Source organism: Capra hircus, chromosome 25, assembly GCF_001704415.2.
Source record: "Capra hircus breed San Clemente chromosome 25, ASM170441v1, whole genome shotgun sequence".
In the NCBI taxonomy this organism is placed as follows: Eukaryota; Metazoa; Chordata; class Mammalia; order Artiodactyla; family Bovidae; genus Capra; species Capra hircus.
In genome coordinates, this window is record NC_030832.1 from 40,039,784 (window position 1) to 40,060,294 (window position 20,511).

The following is a 20,511-nucleotide window of genomic DNA, read 5'->3' on the forward strand; positions in this document are numbered from 1 at the left end:
TAGGCACATTTGGGACCCAAACTTGCCACATCTGACGACCTGAAAACCCTGAGAGCTGTCCGTTAGGGGGCGTCTGGCAAAGCGGAGAGTGTTTCTCCAGGGGTCATGGTGCTCCATCTGGGCCTCCGGGGACGCAAGTCCAGAGGGCTGGGCAGCAAGGGTGAGGGGCTCGCTGGGGCTCGCAGGGCTGGGCCTTGTGGGGCAGCAGCACCTCATGGTGGCTGGGCCCCTCCCAGCTCAGGTGGGCGGGACTGCAGGCCAACTCCAATGGAGGAGCCGTAGGGAGTGCTGGGGCTGCAGAGGCTTCTGGCCCCCCCCCCCCCCCCGCACCCAGTGTGTCTCCCACTTGGGTAAGAGAGCGCACCTGATCTCCCGGGTAAGGCTTCCAGCGGCAGGTGCTGGGGTGGCCTCGTCCTGCCGGTAGGAGACTGCAGGCCTGTGGAAGCAGCAGGGCCCCCAGACCCGCCTTCCCGTCTCCAAGCTACTCAGGAGCGTGAAAAGCCCTCCTGTCACTGACCAGACTCACCTCCCAGTGGCCGCCTCCGGCTCTGGGAGAGGGACACGGCTGCTTTCTGACCGCGTGTCAGCGCTCGGCCCTCGATCATCGGGGACACATGGGGATTAGGTGGGAGGACCACGGGGAAAGGCCCCACCCGCGGGCTCCCCACTTCCTGGGTGGAGATAAAGGGAAAAGACCCTGCCGTTGGGCGCACAAATATTTTGTGAAGGAGGTTTATTTTTTTCTCCTCTTACCCCCAAATAACAGCAGGACACAGACCAGGCAGCTTCCACCCATGCCCAAGAGGGGCCAAAGCCGAGTCAGTGCTGTTCCCCCCAGAGGAGGCAGAGACTGAGGCTGAAGTGGTGGCCTCCCCCGCCGCCTCCTCCCCAGGTTTCTTCGACCCCTGAGGCCACGGCAGGGACTGAACAGCAGGCTCTGCAGCCTGGTGCCCACTGGGCCCGTCCCCCTCACCCTGGCAGGAGGCCTGCCTCCCGCTCCAGCAGCCGGCTGACCATGTCCAGGGCCAGGGGCAGGGCGGTGTTGCAGTCGCGGTGATAGCGGGGCTGGGACACCTCCATGCTGGGCGTGAGCACAAACTGGGCCACACTGGGCATCTTGAGCAAGTTCAGCAGCTCGGTGGCCCGTGTGCGGACAGCTCCCAGGTCGTCCTCGCTGTGCACGGGGCCCACGGCTGGGCTCTGGGCCAGTGTCCTCATTTTGGACAGGAGCAGGGAGACCCTGGGGGTGGGTCAGCCTGTCAGCGCAGGAGCACCCCTCAGGTGGACGGGGGCTCGGGGAGGGGCCCAGCCGCCAGGAGCACGGGCCAGTGTGGCCTTAACTGAGGAGTGCCCACAGCCCAGGCCACTGGCGCCCAGCTGGGAGGCTCATGCAGATGCTCTGTCCAGGTGTCTGGGAGGGGGCCACCACCAAGCCCTTCGCTTTCCCCACGAGAAGGCTGCAGGTTGTACCTGGGGATCAGGTCTTGGCTCCGGGAGGCCAACTTGGTCAGTGTGGTCATGAGCACAGTGATGACCTGCGGAGGACACTTGGGAAGGGTGGCGGAGGGCCGAGACTGGGTGACCTCGAAAAGCAGGGCCTCTAGAACTTCGAAGAACCTGTTGATCTGCTCCGCGGTGCAGCGCCGGTCCCAGGACACTGAGAGGTACTCGCCAATGGCCCACACCTGGGCGGGGAACAGCACTCAGCCCGCAGCAGGCCCTGTGGCAGGCGTGGGCCAGGGCGAGGGGGAGGCCGCCTTACCACAGAGGTGAGCATGTGCCCGGTGCTGCGGGGCCCCCCCAGGCTGCCCACAAACTCCAGCAGCTCTTTGGCCCGCTCGACCACCAGCGGGGGGTGCAGCCTGCACAGGCCCGGGAACTGGGAGCTCAGCACCCTGTTGGAGAGGACACCGCTCAAGAGACCCCAGCCCCACGGCCCGGCAGGAGAACCACCAGGTGGTGGGCCTGGCTGGCGAGGGGACGAGCCCGCCTGAGTCAGGCCTTCAGAAAGGGCACCTTCTGGAAGGCGCTGCCCAAGAGAAGCTGGCGGGGGAGAGGGTGAGGCAACTCTGGAGGGGAGAGTCTGTGCGGCAGCCCACGAAGTGTCGAGGCTGGGCCTGGGAGGAGGCTGGGGAGGGGCTCTGCATCGACCAGAGCTGAGGGCACAGGGGGCTGGAGCCGCAAAGGCTGGGCCTGGGAGGAGGCTGGGGAGGGGCTCTGCATCGACCAGAGCTGAGGGCACGGGGGTCTGGAGCCGCAGGAGGGGTGAAGCCCCGCAGAGCCGCCGGGGGAGACCCACCTGTGCACGTCGGCCTCATACCCCTCAACCGGGAAAAGCGAGTCACTTCTCTCCAAGAGCAGCAGTGCCAGCTGGCTGGCCAGGGCCCCATCGGCGAACTGGGAAGGAGAGACAGCCTGGGTGCCTGGCCAGAGGCACCCGTGCGCTGGGCCCCGCTGTGTATGCTGCCCTGGGGGCTGCTCACAGCCACATTCTGGGGGGACAGGAGCTCGGCCCCGGCTGCTGTGAGCAGCACTTTGGCCCCGCAGCTCCGGCTGGCCCTCTGCTGTGGGCACAGAGGCCCTGGGAGGCGGGCTCACCTGTGTCACCGCTGCGAAGAACGCTCGGAGTAGAGTGGGCACAGCCTGGGCACACTGGAGTACCCGGGCGCAGCTGGCCAGGGGCTGCAGCAGCTGGTGGAGCGGTGTCAGCCTGGGGACACACAGCCCCGTCCTAAGCACCTGCTGCTGCCCTGGTCGGCCTGCCCTAGCTCCCCCGGGACACGCGTGTGGGCGGGGCCAGTCCTGGTGCGTCTGCCTCTCAGGTGCTCAGCCTTACTTCTTCCGTCTGCGGAAGGAGTCAGTGTGCCCCCACCCGCCGGAGAAGCAAGGACGGGACTGGGTAGCGCACAAACCACAAGCTCAGTGCCCGGGAAGTGCTCAACCATGCAGCCAGCGCTGCTGGTGGCTGTGAGCAGAACTGTCTGGCCAGGTCAGAAAGCAGCAGGTTCTGGGCCGGGTGCCGGCCACAGCGGCCTGCGCTCAGGGCCCACCACCGAGGGCCTACCTCTCCACGGTCCCGCTGGCCTTGGCCCGCAGCAGGTGCTGGAACAGACCCTGGGCCTGGGGGTCCCGCAAGGCCTCCAGGCAGCCGGGGGCTCTCACGGAGGCGTCCCAGAGCGGCCTCTCAGATGCAGCCTGCAACGACCTGCAAGCAGAGACGGCGGGGTGGGGCTGGGACACGGCTCCAGCCCCGCCCCCTGCCCCGTGGTGTCCCTGGTCAGGGAGAGACCCGAGCCGCCGTCACCCTAATGGCACCTGCTCTGGAGCAGGCAGGGCAGACATGTGGGAGCGGGCAGCAGCAGGCTGGGCTCACCGGAGCTGCAGCTCCAAGGCCGCGGTCAGGCTTGGCAGGTCCAGTAGCAGATGGAGCATCTCCACGGCTGTGCCCGCGTCGACCAGCGCCGGCAGGAGGGCCACAAACTCAGAGGTGAGGGCCGGACTGCTCCAGGCCAGGAACTGCAGGGAGGAGGGGCGCCTCAGTGCCCCCAACCCCAGGGTCGGGACGTGCCCTTCACCGTCTTCCCCGGGATCCTGCTTGCTTCCACCCGGACCTGGTGCCAATGACCACTAGCCATCATTTCTTCCTGACTAAAGGACTGAGTCTCTGATTTTGGAAAAGCTCCGCAGTCACATGCCAAAAACACCCGTCAACGATGGCGGCGCCAAAGGGATGACACAAGGGGCGCAGCCGCCCAGTGGAGACGCTAACTCTGAACCAACGCCGTGGGCTCTGCCAGCCCGAGCGCACCTTCCCAAGGGAACGGGCCACCGCGAGCATGGGTGCCCGCTGCCCCAGAGGCCCAGCTCACGTGCCTTGAAAAGGTTGGGGAAGCTGGTCCTAAGAAGGTCCAGGTTGCTGCCGAACAGCAGGAGGTGGTCCCTGCAGAACTGGACGAACTCGAAGCCCAGCATTGGGCTGTGGAAGTGTTCGGACGGGATCCTGGTGAAGAGGTGTTGGCAGACGGCGTCGGCGTCCACCGCGGCAGCCTCCCCTGAGAGCACCAGCTCCGTCAGGCCAGGAGGCCTCAGGCCTGGCCTTCAGGGCCTCTCGTGTCCCCGGGACACCCTTGGCAGACACGTCTGGCGTCACAAGCGCGGGCTGAGCGCACCCAGCTCTTCCCCAGTGTCTGGCCACAGACCCACCCCTCTGGGTACAGAGAAGAAGACTGTTCCTTAGAGGGGCTGGCTTCAGGCACCTTCTAGGGAACTCCTTGGTAAAGAGAGCTTGAGATTACCATCAACCTGGTAACATTTTAAAAATCCCCTGCACGTGATGCTAAGCGCCTATCAAAGCGCTGCTGCTCTACGGCAGCAGAGGGGCCGCCCCTGCCCAGCGCCCTGTTCTCCAGCGCAGGAGGCGCTCACCGTGGTGCAGGAAGAACTGGGCGACGGGCAGCAGCACACGGGCGCAAGCCGGGTCCCCGCAGAGCCGGGTGCGCAGGGCCCGCAGACTCGGGAGGGCGCGGTACAGGAAGGAGGGGTCCTGCCGACAGAGCACGTCCAGCACCAGCACGGCCTCCACCAGGCACTGCGGAGACACGGGCGGCTCAGAGGGAGCCGTGGGCCCCGCCTAAGGCTGCCCGCTGGCACTCACCGCCTTCTGCAGGTCTGAGTCGGCCTTCCTCAGGGCTCCTGGGGGAGGGAAGAGGGCCACCTGGTCTCTCCGTCCCACTGGCACTTCCGGATGAGGCAGCAGCCCATGTTCTGGGAACTCAAAGGGCGGCCAGGGAGCCCACACCCGGGGGGACCCCAGCCGGACACGATGCGGGGCAGGTGGGGCAGGCGCAGGACTCACGCCGGCCGCTCTGCTCCAGGAGGCGCTGGCAATACTCCAGGGCTTTTTCCCGCAGCCACTCGGCGGGCGGCAGCAGGTGGCTGGCGGTGGAGGCGGCCGAGAGCACTGACACGGTGGAGCCCTCCAGCTCTGACCTGTCGTCTAAAGAGAGGGGCGGCTCAGCAGCTCGCAGGGATGGGTGGTCTGGAGGGCGGGGGAGCGCCCGTGGGCTGCCAGGGCCGGAGCTCAGTCCCACCTGCTCCCACCCTCATGGGACACCCGTGGTGGAGACACACCCGGACTGTCTAAACTGCTAGCAGGCGTGCGGATGAGGAGTTGCTTGACTCCAACGTCTGGAGCCCACGAGGCTTGGCCAAGGCGCCCAGGGGCCCGCCCTGCCCTACCTGCATCCGTGGCACCCAGGCGCTCGGGGCCGCCCTGCAGCAGCCAGGCCCGCAGCATAGAGAAGGCCTGCACGTTGAGCCGCTGGTCCTCCGTGAAGTGCTGGCCCGTGGACAGCACCGTGAAGAAGTCTGTGGCCACGGACCCGTCCATCTCAGTGACAGGGCCCGGCTGCAGGGGACAAGGAAGGTCAGCAGGCACGGCAGGGCCAAGAACAGCCAGGGCGCCCTCGGAGGGCGCGAGAACGCGGGCACTTGGGCTGACGACACGGCCCTGCTCCGGATCCCCACCCACACAACCCGAGACTCCTCACAGCATCTCGGGCGCAGGACCCAAGCACCACGCCCTCAATGCCCGGGTGGAGACAGGAGAGGGGTCATCCTGGAACCAGAGAGGTACTCCCACAGGAGGAGCTGAAGGCAGCCCGTGGGGTGGCCCCAGGACAGGGCAGCCCCCACCCCCACTGCCCCAAGACTCACCTGCCGGGCTCTGGGTGTGGAGAAGAAGCCCCCGGAGGCATGGGCCGCCCCCTGCTGGACACTGGCGTAGCGGAGCCAGTCCCCCAGCCGCTTGCTGAGCGCCTTGGTCTGCTCTGGCGGGGGGGACACCGTGGGGACGGAGTTAAGTCTGCGTGGCCCTGGTGGTCAACCCCTGCCCCCCCCCCGCTGACACTGCTGACCTTCAGGAAGGGCATCCGGGGCCAGGCTGGCGACCTTGGACACGACTGGGAGGAGGTGTGTCAGGCTGGGCCCCTCGGACTGCCGACTCTCCAGGACCTTGACGACACACTGGCCCACGGTCCTCACCTGCTGCGGGTCGCCCTGCAGAATCCCTGGCGGAATGTGAACACCAACTCCCCCCCACAACCACCACTCTGCCCAGGCGTCCAGAACATCACCAGGGCAGGCCCGGACCAGCCTGCTCGCTCACAGGGCGCACACGGCAGCTGGATCACTGAGCCCAGGGCCACCAGGGGTGGGCTAGGGGGCCGCGGCAGTCACGTTACCTGGGCCAAGAGCACGGAGGCCACCAGCCCCAGCTGACGCGAGCTCTGGGCGTGGTCACAGGACAGGCTCAGGCTGTTGGACGGCGCCATCTCTCGCAGCACAGCGGCACACAGCAGCTGGAGCCGCTCGGGGCAGCGGGGCGAGCAGAGGGTGGTCTGCAGCAGCGCCACGCACGTGGGCTCCAGCCTGGAGGGCAGGGGCTGGTCAGCCTCTGCAGGGCTGGGCAGGCTGCCCGGAGGCTGGGTGGGTGCTCACCTCCTGCTGTACTTGGTGGCCGCCACGATGAGGAAGAGCCTCCGCAGGGCATCCAGGGTGTCGGGGCCCCAGTCCTCCGCCTGCAGCAGCGCGCTGATGCGGGCACAGAACCTGCCCAGCTCCACGGCCCCGACCTCCCTGCAGGGAGAGGGAGACCGCCGCATGGGTAACCGGAAAGGCCGCCCCAGCGGGGGGCAGACCCTCACGAACAGAGGGGCCCAGGTGTTGTGTGCAGGGCGCTAGGCCCCCCGGGATGAACTGCTGACGGGTACCCACCCAGGTCCTTGCCCCTCCTCTGCCAGCGGGAGACCCTCATGCCACCAGCGTCCACAGCAAGCCTTCACACTCAGGTTTTGTTATTCCAGGACCAGAAAAACCAATTGGTTTAGGAGTCAAAACTAAGGGAGATTTTAGTCTGAACCAAGTTGCTTTTCAAAAGATTTTTTTAACTTCTGGGAACAAGAATTAAGTATGATAGAGCAAATATTATGACATTACTCTAATGCTTAATTTGAAATGTACATATATCTACTAAGCATTTAAAACAGGTTCCATACTGAATGTGGTCTCGAGACGGCCTGCTTCCCATTCCATGCTGAAAAGCAAGGAGAGGCAACATGCCAGCAAGTCACCACGCTGCGAGCTTTGGGGGGTTCTCGGAAGGGCGCAGCCCACAGCTGGGCCCTCCCCCAAGCTGTGGGTGAAGCCCTCCAGATCCGTTCTGCTGGCACTAAGGGTCTGCAGTTTTGACCTTGGAGCGCGTGCGCCCCCAGCCTCTAAGGCTGTGGAGGGGCCCTGGGCGGTGGCTTGCGCTTCCCTGTTTACTTGAGGACTGGCAGAGAAGTCCCAGCAGACCTCCCGCCACTCCCCCTTACTCCGGCCAGAGCGGGACGCAGCCCCTACAAACACAAGCAGAGGCGTGAGTAGGCGGAGGAGACTTGGCCCTGGGCCGGTCCAGCCTGCTTTTCTCTGGGTGATGTCGGAGGCAGAAACTGCCAGCCTGTCCCAGACAGCAGTGCCCCTCATCCACATCCCAACTCGGCCCCTTCCAACCAAAGGACTCTTCTGAAAGGAGAGTCCAGCCACCCACACACTCAGCAGCTCCGAGCCTTCCCTACTTCACCAAGGGCACCGTGTCCTGCTCGCCTGCCTTCGCCCGGCTTGGACCCTCTGCCCAGAGCGCTCTTGGCTGCTTCCCTTCCTGCTCTGAGCTGCTGGTTAGTCGTCTGGTCCTTCAGGAAAGGCCCCCAGCCCTGCACTCACCCTCCCCGCTTACCCGAGTCCCACTTTCCTCTGCAGCTCACAAGTCATGCTTCTGATAAGTTTCTCCATCCTTCTTTCCATCTCTGAAAACTTTATAACTAAAATTTTCTCCCAAAACTTTAGTAATTTGTTTTAAAGTGTCACAAAAAATCAAAGAAATAATGAACACTAGTGAAACACAACTGATAGTTACTTAACCGTTCCTCAAATCTTAACAGGAGTTCCTGTCCACCGAAGGGGCAGAGAAACGAGACGCAGGGCTGCTCCTTCTGCCTTTCAGTCTGTGAGTTTATCACTGAACAGAAGACAAGCTGGGAGCTCTGAGTGGGTCTCGGTTCTTTGTGTCCCGGCAAGAACTGCGGGGCACGCACATCGCAGGCTGAGTGAGCTGCTAGCATTTCCTCTTTTCTGGGGCGAGGAGAACGGGAGAGCAGGAGGACAGAGCTCACATCCCCCCATGAGCAGACAACCACAGCGACGCGAGAGGCAGTGCCCACTGAAAACAAACGAGCCTGGCTGGGAGAGGGACCCACATGGACTTGGGGAGGAGGAGCGATCGGAGGGACACAGGAAAGGGGGGGTACAGGGGCTTGAGTGCCGTCCTCGGGACTGAGGGTGTGAACCACACTGTGTGTCCCAGCCTTGGAGTCTGACACCAGGAAGACGAGTCCTTTGGGTGGTTTGGAAACCAGTGAGGCCATCAGCAGGGCTGCGAGAAACCTAGCCTCCACTTGTGACGCATGGGCACAGGCTCGCCTGCGGCTCAACTGAGGCAGAGGAAGCAGAATGCGACTGTCCGGGGTGTCCCAGGGCACGTGGTAGTAAAGAACGGCCTGCCAGTGCAAGAGATGCAGGTTCGATGCCTGGCTCAAGATCCCCCACTCCAGGGTCCTTGCCTGGAGAATCCCACGGACAGAGGAGCCTGGCAGGCTGCAGCCCGTGGGGTCGCAAGTCAGTGGGACGCGACTGAGCACGCGCTGGCTGCTTTCCATGCCGGCCCAGCTGAGCACCTGCCCTGCTCCCCTTTAAGGGCAAGGATGCCACTGCTGGGAGGGGGCTGAGCACACACTCAGGGAGCAGACCCAGCCTGGACCTCATCCTCAGGGCTTCTGCTCCAGCCATGGGACCCGACCCCACCCCACAAGGGCAGTGATGGCCACTGTGGTGAGGAGAATCCAGCTCCTCCATCTCCAGCCCACCTCCTACCAAGGCAGCACCCTGGGGCACCCCTTCAGGGTCACACGCGGTAGCTAACTGTTTCATCTGATGTCACAGACACAGAACAGTAAAGCAAAATGAGAGGGCAGAGACCTGAGAAGACAACTAACGAAACATGATTCCAGAACAAGAGTTCCAAGTATTAGTAGGAAGACTTTTGTCTGAACTAGGGAAAAGAATTGAACACAGAATTTTAACAAGGAGCTAGAAAATATGAAAAAATGATCAGAGCAGATACATACAAATGAAATGAAAAGCATACTAGAAGGAATACCAACCGGCTGCGTGATACCAAAGAACATGTAGGTGTCATGGAAGACAGAGTGGAAACTATCCAATCAGAACAGCAAAAAGAAACACATTTTAAGAAATGGAGACCAATTAAGACCGCTCTGGGACAACAGCAAGGATGCTAACATTCACATACAAGGGTCCGAGAAGGGTCGAAAATGCATTCAATGAGATTATGACTGAAAACTTCCTGAACCTAAAGGAGGAAACAGCCAGGTACAGGAAGCAGAGACCCCTGAAAAAGACAAAACCAAAGACACCCACCCCAAGACACACCAAAATTAAAGTGGCAAAAGCTAAGGAGAATTCTAATGGGAACCCCCATATGGCTATCAAAGAGGAAAACCTACAGTCGAGGGTGCTTTACCCAGCAATGTTGTCATTCAGAATTAGAGACAAGGTGAAGAACTTTTCAGACTAGCAAAAACTGAAACAGTTCATCAAAACTACACTGACCCTAAGAGTTATAGGAATTTATAGATTAGGAGAACGCCCATGAGTATGTGCAAATATACAGTAAAGGCTGTGGGCCCACCACCTAAGCTACCACAAAGGTCACATACATGAACCCCGTGGCAGGTAACCACAAATCAAAGAGCCTCAAGAAACGATGGAGAAGCAGTATAAAACCAGCTGGGAAGCGAGCAACAGCACGGCAGTAAGTGCACGAAAGGGAGAGTGGAGTCGCTCAGCCGTGTCCCACTCTCTGCGACCCCATGGACTGCGGCCCACCAGGCTTCTCCACCCGTGGACTCTTCCAGGCCTGAGTACTGAAGTGGGTTGCCATTTCCTTCTCCAGAGGATCTTCCTGACCCAGGGATTGAACCTGGGTCTCCTGCACTGCCGGCAGATTTTTACCATCTGAGCCACCAGGGAATCTCCCAATACCCATCAGTAATCACTGTAAATACCAGTGGACTATTATGCTCCAATCAAAAGACATGAGCCAAACTGGAGAATCCCAGGGACGGGGGAGCCTGGTGGGCTGCAGTCCATGGGGTCGCCAAGAGTCGGACACGACTGAGCGGCTTCTCTTTCACTTCTCACTTTCATGCACTGGAGAAGGAAATGGCAACCCACTCCGGTGTTCTTGCCTGGAGAATCCCAGGGATGGCGGAGCCTGGTGGGCTGCTGTCTATGGGGTCGCAGAGTCGGACACGACTGCAGTGACTTAGCAGCAGTAGCAGCAGCAAGCCAAACTGATTAGTTTTAAAACAAGACACAACAATTATATATGCTACTTAAAAGACTCCACAACTGAAGACACAGACTGAAAGCAAAGGGGGTGGAAACAGAGACTTCATGTGAATAGAAACAGGAAAGCAGGGCAGCAACGCTCATTATCAGACACGCAGACTCTAAGCAAAGTCCAACAGAAGACAAAGAAGGGCCCACACACGAAGAGAAGAGCACAGCATGCTCACTCTCGTCTGCACGCCCAATGAAGCAGCGCCCAGGTGCTGACAGGCCAAAGGGGGAGCTGACAACGGTCCAGTGACAGCAGGCGGCTTCAGCATCTCACACCAGTCGGCGCACTGTGCTTAGAGGCTCAGTCGCATCCGACTCTGCGCACCCATGGGCTGCAGCCCTCCAGGTGCCCGGGGTTTCCCAGGCAAGAATACTGGAGTGGGGTGTCATGCCCTCCTCCAGAGGATTCTTCCCAACTCAGGGATCAAACGCAGGTCTCCCGCACTGCAGGCAGATTCTTCACCATCTGAGCTACCAGGGAAGCAGCTGTATCAACAGACTTATTATCCAGACATAAAGTCAGTAAGGAAGCAGCAGCCTTGAATGACACAAGCTGATGAGGTGGGCGCTCCATCCAGAACCAGCCGGGTACACACTGTTTAAAACGCACATGGAATGTTCCCAGGATAGATCACACGTTAGATTATTAAGTGAGCCTCAACAAATTTAAGAGGACAGAAATGATACCCAGTACCCTTTCTGACCACAACAGTATGGAACTAGAAATGAATTACAGAAAGAAAAAAACGGGGAAAACACAAACATGTAGAGTCTACACGCTACTAAGCATGCTACTGAAATAAGCGGCACAGAAAAGGAAGAGCAAATAGAAAACACCTCAAGAAGACAACAACACATCCCCAAATCGACGGGCGAGGCAAAAGCAATTCCAGGAGGGAAGTTTACAGCAATCCAGGCACACCTCAAGGAACAACAGTCTCAAACCACCACCATCTAAACAACAGAAGAGACAAAGGCCACAGTCAGCAGATGGGGGGAAATATAAAGAGCGGAGAAGAGGCAGGACAGACGGGAACAACAGACCAGACTGCGAAGGACAAGACTGACGAGCCGTAGGTCAGCGTGGCCAAGAGAGACAGAGAGGGCCCAGATAAAGCGAGACGCGAAAGAGGAGAAGCCGTGAAGTGAGGCGCCGAGCACTCCACAGACAACAGCACCGATGCTTACAGGCAGACGGATGTGATGACCTAGAAGAAATGGATACGTTTCTAGAAACATACAATTTCCAAGACTGAATTGGAAGAAACAGACAATCTGAACAGACCTGTCACTAGCGGTGAAACTAAATTAGTAATAAAACTTCCAGCAAACAAAAGTCTGGGACCAGAGAGCTTCATGACGGAACTCTACCAAACATATAGACAGGTAATACCTATCCTTCTCAAGCTATCCCAAAAGACCGGAGGGGAGGGAGCACTCTTCAATTCTTTCTATGAGGCCACAATTACCTTGATACCAAAATCAGGCAGGCACTACAAAAAAAAAAAAAAAAAAAAACAAAAAACCACAAACCCAAACAATTACAGGTCAGTACCTATGATGAACATAGATTTGAAAATCCTCAAAAGAACATTAGCAAACAAAATTCAACAATAAAAAGAGATCATGGGGAATTCTCTGGTGGTCAAGTGATTAGAACCCTGCACTTTCACTGCTGAGGGTAAAGGTTCAATCCCTGTCAGGGAATTAAGATCCCACAAGCCATGAAGTACAGCAGAAAAAAAAAAAAAAGGTCCTACACCATGGTCAAGTTAGATTTATGTTTATTCCAGGGTCACAAGGATGCTTCAACATCTGCAAATCAATCAGTGTAATATACCATGTTAACAAATGGAAGGATAAAATTCACGTTGACCATCTCAATAGATGCAAAAAAAAGCACTGGACAAAATTCAACATTCATTCACCACAAAAACTCTCATCAAAGTTGGTATCAGTTCAGTTGCTCAGTCGTGTCTGACTCTTTGCGACCCCATGAATCACAGCACGCCAGGCCTCCCTGTTCATCACCATCTCCCGGAGTTCACTCAGACTCACGTCCATCGAGTCCGTGATGCCATCCAGCCATCTCATCCTCGGTCGTCCCCTTCTCCTCCTGCCCCCAATCCCTCCCAGCATCACAGTCTTTTCCAGTGAGTCAACTCTTCGCATGAGGTGGCCAAAGTACTGGAGTTTCAGCTTTAGCATCATTCCTTCCAAAGAAATCCCAGGGCTGCTCTCCTTCAGAATGGACTGGTTGGATATCCTTGCAGTCCAAGGGACTCTCAAGAGTCTTCTCCAACACCACAGTTCAAAAGAATCAATTCTTCGGCGCTCAGCCTTCTTCACAGTCCAACTCTCACAACCATACGTGACCACAGGAAAAACCATAGCCTTGACTAGACAGACCTTAGTCGGCAAAGTAATGTTTCTGCTTTTGAATATGCTATCTAGGTTGGTCATAACTTTTCTTCCAAGGAGTAAGCGTCTTTTAATTTCATGGCTGCAGTCACCATCTGCAGTGATTTTGGAGCCCAAAAACATAAAGTCTGACACTGTTTCCACTGTTTCCCCATCTATTTCCCATGAAGTGATGGGACCGGATGCCATGATCTTTGTTTTCTGAATGTTGAGCTTTAAGCCAACTTTTTCGCTCTCCACTTTCACTTTCATCAAGAGGGTTTTTAGTTCCTCTTGACTTTCTGCCATAAGAGTGGTGTCATCTGCATATCTGAGGTTATTGATATTTCTCCTGGCAATCTGGAGTCCAGCTTGTGTTTCTTCCAGTCCAGCGTTTCTCATGATGTACTCTGCATGTAAGTTAAATAAGCAGGGTGACAATAGACAGCCTTGACGTACTCCTTTTCCTATTTGGAACCAGTCTGTTGTTCCATGTCCAGTTCTAACTGTTGCTTCCTGACCTGCATACAGATTTCTCCAGAGGCAGGTCAGGTGGTCTGGTATTCCCATCTCTTTCAGAATTTTCCACAGTTTATTGTGATCCACACAGTCAAAGGCTTTGGTGTAGTCAATAAAGCAGTAGCAGATGTTTTTCTGGAACTCTCTTGCTTTTTCCATGATCCAGTGGATGTTGGCAATTTGATCTCTGGTTCCTCTGCCTTTTTGAAAACCAGCTTGAACATCAGGGAGTTCACGGTTCACGTATTGCTGAAGCCTGGCTTGGAGAATTTTGAGCATTACTTTACTAGCATGTGAGATGAGTGCAATTGTGCGGTAGTTTGAGCATTCTTTGGCATTGCCTTTCTTTGGGATTGGAATGAAAACTGACCTTTTCCAGTCCTGTGGCCACTGCTGAGTTTTCCAAATTTGCTGGCATATTGAGTGCAGCACTTACACAGCATCATCTTTCAGGATTTGAAACAGCTCACCTGGAATTCCATCACCTCCACTAGCTTTGTTTGTAGTGATGCTTTCTAAGGCCCACTTGACTTCGCATTCCAGGATGTCTGGCTCTAGGTGAGTGATCACATCATCATGATTATCTGGGTCGTGAAGATCTTTTTTGTATAGTTCTTCCGTGTATTCTTGCCACCTCTTCTTAATATCTTCTGCTTCTGTTAGGTCCAGACCATTTCTGTCCTTTATCGAGCCCATCTTTGCATGAAATGTTCCCTTGGTATCTCTAATTTTCTTGAAGAGATCTCTAGTCTTTCCCATTCTGTTCTTTTCCTCTATTTCTTTGCATTGATCGCTGAAGAAGGCTTTCTTATCTCTTCTTGCTATTCTTTGGAACTCTGCATTCAGATGCTTATATCTTTCCTTTTCTCCTTTGCTTTTTGCCTCTCCTCATCAAGGGAACATAATAAAGGTCATTTATGACAAACCCACAGCTAACATCATAGTCAACACTGACAAGCTGAAAATACTTTTCTTCCAGTATCAGGAACACATATGAGGGCACCCATTCTCACCATTTCTATCTATTTAACACAGTGCAGTGTTTTGCAGGCGCACTTTAGTAAGAAAGAAGTCCTGGCCACAGCAGACTAGGAGAATGAATAAAAAAGGCATAAAACCTGGAAGGGAAGTAAACCCACTATGTGCAGATGATGCGATGCTATAGATATAAAACTCTAAAAATAAAATAGAAACACCTCTAAAGTTTCCACCAGAAACTATTACAACTAATAAAATAACCTCAGTTAAGTGGCCAGGATACAAGATTAATATTCAGAAACCTGTTGCTTTCCTATACACGTTAAAATCATCTGAAAAAGAATAAAATACCTAGGAATAAACTTAACAAAAGAGATGAAAGACCTATACTCTGAAAACTATAAAACACTGATAGAGGAAACTGAAGATGACGCAAAGAAATGGAAAGAGATCTCATGTACACGAGTTGGAAGACTTAAAACTGCTAAAATCTCCATACTACCCAAAGCAATCTACAGACTTAATGCAATCTCTTATCAAAATACCCATGGTTTTTCACAGAACTAGAATAATTCTAAAACATGAATAGGCAAAGCAATCTTAAGAAAAAACAAAGCTGGAGAGAGGTATCATGCTCTCTGATTTCAGACTATACTAAACTACAAAACTACAGTAATGACTATGTAAACATCATGGTACTGGCAGCAACACAGACACACACACAGACACACAGCAACACACACACAGACACAGACACACAGCAACACAGACAGACACAGATACCACACACACACACCCCCCCCCACACACACACACACCAATGAAACAGAACAGAGAGCCTAGAAATAAAACCACACTTATGGTCAATTACTCTACGACAAGAGAGGCAAAATGCAGGAGGAAAAGACAGTCTCTTCAGTCTGTGGTGCTTGGTGAAGCTGGAGCTGCCTGTAAAGGAAGGAAACTGGAACATTTCCTCGCACCATATACAAAAACAAAATGGATTAAATAACCTAAATGTAAGATCAGAAACCATAAAGCTAGAAGAAAACAAACACTCTGTGACAGAAACAGTGGGAACGGTTTTTGGCCCTGTTTCCTAAGGCAAAGGAACCAAAAGCAGAAACGAGCAAATGGGGCCCAATTATTACACTTAAAAGTTTTTGCACAGCAAAGGAAACCACCTTAATGGGAGAAAACATTTGCAAGTGATGTGACTAACAAGGATTTAATATCCAAAGTAAACAATTCACACAACTCAATATGAAAAAAACAGTCTAAAAAATGGGCATAAGACCTGAACAGACATTTTCCCTAAGACGACATACAGATGGCCAACAGGCAGACAGAACGACGCCCAACTGAGAGCAACAAATCAAAGTCACAACGAGGTAACACCTCACACCTGTCAGAAATGCTATCAAACGAGAAGACCACAATAACAAATGCTGGTAAGTGGAGAAAAGAAAACCCTAGTTCACTGCTGGCGGGAATGTAAATTGGTGCAGTCACTGGAAAACTGGAGGTTCCTCAAAACACTAAAAATTGAACTCACTCCTGGGTGTATATCCAAAGAAAACAAAACCTTAATTTGAAAGGGAACACGCACCCCAATGTTCACAGCAGCCCTGTTTACAACAGCCAAGACCCGGAAGCAGTCCAAGTGTCATCAACAGATGACTGGATAAAGGAGAGGTGGCCTGCACTCACACAACGGAGCATCACTGAGCCACAAAGCACGGAACTCTGCAAGCGCAGAGCATGGGAGAGGCCAGGCAGCACTGTGCACAGTGAGAGAAGTCAGAGGAGACAGAGTCTGATGGTCATTCATACGCAGAGCCCAAAGTGGGGTTAACGACCACAACAAAACAGACGGGCACAGCACATGCTGGTGGTTATCGGTGGAGACGGAACCGGGGAGGGGAAGGGGTTAAGAGGCACAAACCAGGCGTTAAACAAGGTACAGACATATTGTACAGCACAGGCAAGGTAGTCAATGTAACAACTTTAAATGGAATGTAATCTATTAAAATACTGAAGCACTACATTGTACCCCTGAAACTGATGCCGTGAATCAACTGTACTTCGACTTCTTGAAAAAGCTATTTTCCCTTAATACAGCGTCTAAATTCAAAACAGGCTGAACTGGAATAGTGGAACTTGAGTATTGGAATATATGTCCAAGATTGCAGGAAACAGACGTTTTTGGACGCAGTGGGAGAAAACATCAGCCTAACAAATTTTCAAGGGTTATTTTGACTACAGCAAACTTCTGCCCATTCACAGCCTTTACGACCTAGCCCGCATTCAAGATCTTGCTTCCCTAAGATCACAGGAGCCTCAACCAGCCCAATTTTTTCCAGCAACTGGTCTAGCTCTGAATCCAGGTAGTTCTTTTAAACCACGGTTCTGGCCGCCTCTGCGTCTCCTCGAGTAGCACCGAGTTTTACACTGACGGACTGCGGGGTCTGGGTCCGAGGCTACCTCTGTTTTCCCCCGTGAGTGGCTAGTCGGTGAGGAGAGAGCTAGCGACCAGTCAGTGGGCGTCCAGAGGCAGCCCGGGGCCAGAGGGCCGAGCAGCATCCCCTCAACACGCCCAGCGCGCGCGCGAGAATCTAAGTCACTAAACCCTTCGCGGCTGCCCGAAGCCCTCGGAAGGCATCGGACTCGCGAACCTCGCACACAGAGCTCGCCACGGCTCAGTCCAGCAGGCTCCCCGGCGCCTCTGGGGCTCTCCCGGCCCTGCGCCGCCGAGCCTCCGGCCCACCCCCGCGGGGCCCCAACCGGCTAGCTTTCCGCTCTTCCCTCAGAGCGCCGCTCGGGCCCGCCGCCTCCCCCGGACCTCCTCACGCCGGGCCCGGCCTCCTCCGAGGCCCCGCGCTGAGACCCACCGCCACACGCCCGAGGCGCTCACCTGGCCTGGCGGAGCAGACTCTCCGTCCCCGCCGCCAGCATCCCGCCGCCGCCGCAGCCTTGAGGGCGGGCCGCGCGCTCCTGACGCGAGCGCCTCGCAGAGCAGTGCCCGCACCGACGCCGGCTTCCGGGCCGCGCAGCATGCCGCGTCACGTGGGCTCGGCGCACGGCCCCCGACCAATAGGCTTCGACGCGGCGCCTCCGCACGGGGGAGGGGGGCGGGACTCTGCGCTGGGGGACCTGCACGGGCTTCCGGCGCTTTAAGCCGCGCTCCCGGGCTCGCTGGGGCCCGGAGTCCTGGTGTGGCTCCGGGCGCCGTTAGGAGCTTCAGTCCAGCGCCTCCGTTCCGGGTTCTGTCCCACAAACGCCGTCCGCTCCGTCGCCGGCAGGTCTTGTGTGCAGCGCAGCTGAAACTGCTGCACACACCCCGTCCGCGCGCTGGGTCCGTGTCCAGAAGTTTGCAGGGAACAGCGGCAACTCCTAGACGCTCCTTTCTAAAATTCCCATTTCATTTTTGCATCTAATGTAGGCTGTACCTGCCTCTTAAGGAAAAAAAAAACAAACAACTTAATCCCCACCGTAATCACAGGCTCTCAGTATCTCGTTTTACAGGTAAGGGCAACAGGCTCAGAGAGGGAAGGTCAAATTCTAGTTAATTCTGAAAGGTGTGCTGGCCGCAGTATTTCCACCCTGCAGACCGCGTGGGGACACAGGGCGGGTCCTCTGCGCAGTGACAGCGTGATAAATGCTGTCACAGTCGAACCAGGAGGAGTTCTCTGTGAGGGACGTGAGGAACGGGTGCCTCAGATGAGACCCGAGGGTGTCAGGCCAAGGGGTGGGAGGAGAAGGCAGAGGGAAGGTTTAGAAGGCAGCATGAAGGCCTACTTCCCCGGGCTTACATACTGGCAGGAGAGGAGAGAATGGACTGGGTTGTTGGGGAGGGGGGGGGGGCTGCGGTGTAGAAAGGGCTGATCGTGAGTGAATGTGTGTGCGTGTGCATGGGTGTGTAGAAGGGGCTGATCCAGAGGAGGGAGGGAGGGAGCCTGCCTGAGCTAGGTAAGGGCCACCGGTGGAGGAACAGGGAAAACCAAGGGCGCCAATAGCTTCCTGCTTTTAGGGTGGTGCCGTTCCCTCTGCCATGTGGCAGGAGAGGATGAAGAGGATTGTGGAATCATTCATTCATGGAACAAGCCATGATGGTGGCCCTGGGTTGTGCTTGGCAGCGTTTTAGGTTCTGGGGGACAAGAGAGGCTAAGTCCCTGTCCTCACAGAATTTACAGCCAGAAACACGGCTATCAAATACACAACCATATGCAGCTCAGTGGTGACAAACGCTCTGCAGGGCTGATGAAGGGAGGAGAGGGGAGGGTAAGGTTGGGTGTCTTTGCATAGGGCAGGTCAGCGAGGCCTTGGAAGGGTGAGTGGTGGGGAAGACCCTGGATGGGGGAAAGGGGGACAGCTCAGCGCTCATCAGGAAGGGAACTGGGGAAGGGAGCCTGGTCACAGGCCTTCTTGCTGAAAGCCTGCCACGTACCGCACAGCAACCGTCTCACACCTCACACGAGGAGGGCTGTTACTGAAGGAGATGGCTGACGCTGAAGAACCGGCTCAGGGCCCAGGGTCATACCTGGAGGAAGAGGAGGGATCTGAACTGACGGCCAGACTCCCGGTCAGCTTGGAGCCACTCTGCCCACTGCCTGCTGAGGAGTGGCTGGTGAAGTGGGAGGACAGCCAGGGACAGATGGGGTCCCAGAGGCCACGGGACTCAGGGTCGAGTTCCAAGTGCCGTGGGGAGGCTGAGCGAGGTCAGCCTGACTCGGGGCACCTGGTGTCCATCTGCGGCTGGTATGGAGATGGAAGGCAAGTCATTTCATTAGAAAATTCGACAGAAAGAACTGCAGTGAGGTGTGGGAGACAAGGGAAGAAGTTGGAAGGGTTACAGTCCGGGACTTGGCCGAGGGACCCGGCAGGGCTGACGTTGACCGGGGAGGAGGCCTGCAGGCTGGGACCACCAGATGCCATCAGTTGCTGTTCTCAGGATGCCTGCTGGAGCTGAAGAAAACTGCTGGGCGCAGGACGCATGCCTCTGCCTTCCAGCCCCACCCCCACCCCACACCCTGCAGCAGGCTGCCCGATGTCGGGGAGCTGGCACAGCGGGGATGGTCTGGCAGAGGCCCAGACCCGAAACCACGAGACAGCACGGCAAGCTGGGTCTGCAGCTAGCAGACGGTAGCCTAACAACGACACATGGTTCTGGTGGGAGTCTACTGGTTTACTCCAGCCGCGCACACAGCTCGAGTCTAAGGGTGACTGCACTGGGGCGGATGTGCACTCCTCAGTGGTCCACACCCAGGGTCACAGGGGAGCTTAGCTTTCACTGGGAACTGCGTCCTCTCTCCCCACACACATCCGACTGAATTACCAAGGGTGATATTTGACGGTTTCTTACAAAAACGTGTAAAATGCTATTTTAAGGTCTTCATCAAAAACAAACCTTTAAGACCTCAACAGTTTAAAAAGATGCTAATTAGCCAGCGTAGCTCCCGAAGCTTACCACTCTTGCTCTTGCTTGCTATATGGCTGGACTCCCAACCTGTGCTTAACCTGTTCCTGTGGCATTAAGGCTTCACCGATCCTCCCTCTGGAATGGTGGTGGAGTTCCAGAGGGAGGAAGAGAGGTGCTGGAAGCTCCTTTAGCACCGCAGGTCACTGCGAGATCTGAAGCAGGCACGTGAGTCACAAACACTGGGGAAACTTGACGAGGACGGCTCAGTGACGAGCTTTCATCAGACCCCGGTCAGAGGCGGCCTGCAGTGCCGACGCCTGAGCGCCCCCTTCCGGTGATCTGTCAATACGGCAGCACAACGGGAAAGCACCTGCTTGATGGAAAAGACCCTGATGCTGGGAAAGATGGAAGGAACAAGGAGAAGGGGGCAACAGAGGGTAAGATGGTTGATGGCATCACTCGATGGGCATGAGTGTGAGCAAGCTCCAGGAGTTGGTGATGGACAGGGAAGCCTGGTGTGCTGCAGCCCATGGGGTCGCAAAGAGTTGGATACGATGGAGCGACCAACAACAGTGAAACACTCTTTCAACAGTGAAAGAGCAAGTGGCGACTCCCTGCAGCTGAGAGGGGAGCTGAGTGTCCAGGGCACCTACCTATGTTTGTCCCTCAGCAGTCGC

General features: G+C 56.1%; 1 protein-coding gene across 2 annotated transcripts; it reads right to left on the bottom strand.

Moving 5' to 3' along the window:
* On the bottom strand, positions 717-17,469 carry AP5Z1 (adaptor related protein complex 5 zeta 1 subunit). 2 transcript variants are annotated; one of them, XM_018040859.1, is made up of 17 exons: positions 17,330-17,469; positions 6,499-6,636; positions 6,243-6,429; positions 5,916-6,057; positions 5,716-5,828; positions 5,239-5,407; positions 4,856-4,996; positions 4,655-4,692; positions 4,426-4,588; positions 3,874-4,052; positions 3,374-3,516; positions 3,065-3,205; positions 2,599-2,710; positions 2,300-2,397; positions 1,763-1,895; positions 1,471-1,685; positions 717-1,240 (listed from the first exon to the last, which is right to left on the bottom strand). In XM_018040859.1, exons 1-17 carry the CDS (start codon positions 17,368-17,370, stop codon positions 970-972), a joined length of 2,424 nt encoding a protein of 807 aa, XP_017896348.1. In that variant the 5' UTR covers positions 17,371-17,469; the 3' UTR covers positions 717-969. The 2 variants fall into 2 exon arrangements, with proteins under 2 accessions (XP_017896348.1, XP_017896349.1); XM_018040860.1 differs by lacking the exons at positions 6,243-6,429; positions 6,499-6,636; positions 17,330-17,469 and having other exon boundaries at positions 4,655-4,996; positions 5,716-5,823; positions 5,916-6,236.